This window comes from Oppia nitens, unplaced genomic scaffold (assembly GCF_028296485.1).
Source record: "Oppia nitens isolate AA-2021 unplaced genomic scaffold, nextdenovo-longstitch-racon4-pilon3 scaffold9_pilon_pilon_pilon, whole genome shotgun sequence".
Lineage (NCBI taxonomy): Eukaryota > Metazoa > Arthropoda > Arachnida > Sarcoptiformes > Oppiidae > Oppia > Oppia nitens.
The window spans coordinates 3,056,389-3,060,151 of NW_026533253.1; the positions used below are offsets into that span (position 1 = coordinate 3,056,389).

A 3,763-nucleotide genomic window follows, 5' to 3' on the forward strand; every position below is an offset into this window, starting at 1 on the left:
ATAACATAATTTCTACTTGTTTTTAAAATAACGCTTATAATTATTAATTTACTATTTGTTTGCTTAATAAAAACAAATATGATATATCATATCCATAGTATACTATTAAAAACTTTTTAACCTATTAAATGTAAATGTGATTTGAGGTCAACACAAATACTGTATAAATTTACATTGTGTATGCTATACAACCTATTTGAATGCGATTTACAGTAAATTAGGATAAATGGTCTCTAAAATAGCAATTTCTTATTTAAAGGACATAAACTATAATTTATATTGTATATGGATTTTACAAAACAATAATACTATTAATATTGCCTATTCTATGGGTGCCATATCTGTAGGTCACGTTTTGGTGGTCTATCATATAGTTATTTGAAGAGTAGAAAGTGGTGTTACGTTAGATTCGCGCTTCTGGGGGTACTTTTGGCACATAAACATATACAGACAATACCACACTATGATATGTGACTTTTATGATCGCACAACATAATGGCAATAAACATACAAAACATTTATTTACTAATAATTATCATTTTATTAGTTATAAAAAATGCTCAGCAAAGCAATTGTTATAAATGTATGTTAAACAAAACGAAACAAAAAAAGTTTATTTTACAAAATGTTAATTGACTTATATTTAATTTAATTAAATTAAATTTTATTACTTATTTGTTTCATCTTATTTACTAAAAATTTATAACTATTTTTTTATTTGTAGTAAACAAAACCTATACATGTGGTCGACCAGAGATAAGAAGTCCGAGAATTGTTGGCGGAGAGGATGCCTATTACGGGCAGTTCCCGTGGATGGTATGTGCTATACATTTCATATTTAAAATTATTACTTATAAAAAATTAATATTTATTTTATTTATATAATTTTTTTCATTTAAAATAATTAAAATGTTTATGTTTTTGTTTATTTAAACACAATTTTTTCTTATTTCATATGTAATCTCAAAAATTTAACTACTGATAAATTTTTAAAAACTATTAATTTAAGTTAAAACTTAAATTGTATTAATGTATGTATGTATGTATGTGAATGAGTTTGATATGTTATGTTAATATAATTAGAAATACAGTACTTTATTATGTCTTATAAATTATATTATATATTATAGTTTAAGAGTCGAGTTGTTAATAAAGTAATTAAAATAAATGTTGTTTATTGAAGATTCGCATATTAAGGGCAATCAACTTTTACAATTAAAAGCAATTAATATTACATAAATTTATGTGATTTTATAAAACGATACAAATTTTTTTATTTATATAAATTATTATTTTTATATACAGTAATATTAAATTAATTTTTTTATTATAGACTTACAGTAATTCCGTGACTTTAAGACTAATCTTATTTTTTTAGTTAAAAATCTAAACACAAAATCGAGTGCTCATACTGTATGGTCATAACTAATGACTAACAAAAATATTTTTAATTTTATTTTATTTAACAAAATACAGAAATAGAGAGAGAGAGAGAGAGAGAGAGAGAGAGAGAGAGAGAGAGAGAGAGAGAGAGAGAGAGAGAGAGAGAGAGAGAGAGAGAGAGAGAGAGAGAGAGAGAGAGAGAGAGAGAGAGAGAGAGAGAGAGAGAGAGAGAGAGAGAGAGAGAGAGAGAGAGAGAGAGAGAGAGAGAGAGAGAGAGAGAGAGAGAGAGAGATGTGATTAATTTTGACATTAAATTAAATTAATGATAACAATTTTATTAATATGTTTGTATTAGTATCAAAATACTAAGTGACAAATATTTATAAATAATACTTTTTTATCAAATTATTTACCAAAAAATAAGTTTCATTATTATTTTTAAATATTTATAAAATTCTATTAAATACAAAAATTGTAATTTATTTTATAAAACAATATGAATTACAAAAAGTTTAATCAATTTTCTATATTATGGCATTGAAAAGGTTTCAATTTTGATGAATGCAGTGCAACCCCCAACCCATTACTGCGGAGGTATTATTATCTCTGATCAATGGATCTTAACAGCGGCTCATTGTCTTGAAGATCACATACGGGATCAGTTTGTTGTCCGTTTGGGCGCACATTCAATACAAACTCAATTGGAGGTCAATTCAATTGATATACCCATTGATGCCATAGTAATACATGAAAACTATTCGCGTCCGCAACCATATGATAATGATATCGCATTAATTAAGTTAGTTTATCTGTAATATAGAATTATAATCATAATTATAATTATTTATTAATATAGATTAAAAACTGCTGTAAATTTTACAAATTATATTCTACCCGTATGTTTGCCTAAAGCTGACGATCCAGATAAGGGAGATCTACAGTCAGCGCTTATAAACAAATACGACTTTATGACTATTGATGGCATCAAAGTTATGGGAACAGTTGTTGGATGGGGATGGCTTAAGGATAGCTTTGATAACAATCAAGGTAGTGTATGACCAGTTGTGTGCACACATACTATATATATATATCGTACTATAAAAATAGTAAAGTAGTTTCATACTGTTTCTAAGAGTCACACAAATCTAATTTATCATTACCTATGAATATGTCAGGAAAAGGGATATACCGTAATATAGTTTGTATATCACACACATGACTCTCTCAATATATTTGTTTTATACTATTGTTTTAGAGGAAAATTTGGGAAATATTTTGCAAAAGGTAAAATTGGCCATTATATCAAACAAAGAGTGTCAACAATGGTATAGATCTCAAGGCAAACCACTGACCATAAGTGGCCGTCAATTTTGCGCCGGTTTTTTCAATGGAGGCAGAGATTCCTGTCGTGTTAGTGCACCTAATAATTGCTTATATATTTTTATAAACATATTATGATTATTATTATTTAATGTTTTGACTTTTGAAAACTTATAACTTAAGGGCGATTCCGGGGGTCCACTACTAGTGAGAGACGCCGAGACAAACCTCTATCATCTCATTGGTATCGTTAGTGCCGGTATTGGTAAGTAATTTATGTCATATGATATATGAATTTTTTTTTTTGATAAAACAAAATTTTATAGTCTTTTATGTATTTTTAAAATATTATGTTTGTTATATCAATACAACAAATAGGCTGTGCTTTGCCTAAACTACCCGGTCTTTACACTCGAGTAGACGTTTACATACATTGGATCAATCGATATGTAAAATCATCATAACTTTAATGCAGTTTTTTAACGCTGAAACTGATAAACTAGAAAACTTAAACTCAAACCATTAAACTATTGAATGTATTAGAAATATTAATCTATATAATATCAAAAAATGTATATACAAAAATATTAATATATTTAAAAACCTAAAAGTGAACGTCAAAATTGAGATAAATATTGACACAAAATAGCTCCGCATATAACAATACATACAGGTTTTTAGAGTTTTATATATATGTGTGTGTGTATCAATCCAGTAAACATATATATCAATTAGTGTATTGAATCTAACATTAGCCAAATAACATGTAAAGCAAATCAAACGTTAATGCTTTTAAAAACACCGACTAATAATAATTGGTTATCATCTCTCTCTCTCTCTCTCTCTCTCTCTCTCTCTCTTTCCTCTTTAACTTATTTACTCACTCACTCACTTACTCACTCTCTCATCAAATGTTATTCACATTACTACATTATATAAAATTGTTAGTGGATTTAATACCTCACTGTATAATTATTTTGCATTTAACATACACAATCAAAAAAATGCATGTTTATAAATATATTCGCCAAACTATTAGACAATTTATTTTTGACATATT

The 3,763-nt window shown here is 26.9% G+C and overlaps 1 protein-coding gene across 1 annotated transcript; it reads left to right on the plus strand.

Moving 5' to 3' along the window:
* The first annotated feature begins 787 nt into the window (after positions 1–787).
* On the plus strand, positions 788–3,167 carry LOC128964779 (trypsin-like). The gene is made up of 6 exons (XM_054311416.1): positions 788–816; positions 1,895–2,145; positions 2,296–2,430; positions 2,639–2,793; positions 2,887–2,968; positions 3,082–3,167. The coding sequence occupies exons 1-6, from the start codon at positions 788–790 to the stop codon at positions 3,165–3,167; spliced, it is 738 nt and encodes a 245-aa protein (XP_054167391.1).
* The last annotated feature ends 596 nt before the right edge of the window (positions 3,168–3,763 follow it).

Bases quoted from the DNA above. Each gene is read 5' to 3' on its own strand.
- LOC128964779 (XM_054311416.1), top strand. From the start codon at position 788: ATGCCTATTACGGGCAGTTCCCGTGGATG. The intron at 2,146-2,295 runs GTCCGCAACCAT...GTTTGCCTAAAG, and splicing joins AATACATGAAAACTATTCGC to CTGACGATCCAGATAAGGGA. The intron at 2,969-3,081 runs GTAAGTAATTTA...TACAACAAATAG, and splicing joins TATCGTTAGTGCCGGTATTG to GCTGTGCTTTGCCTAAACTA.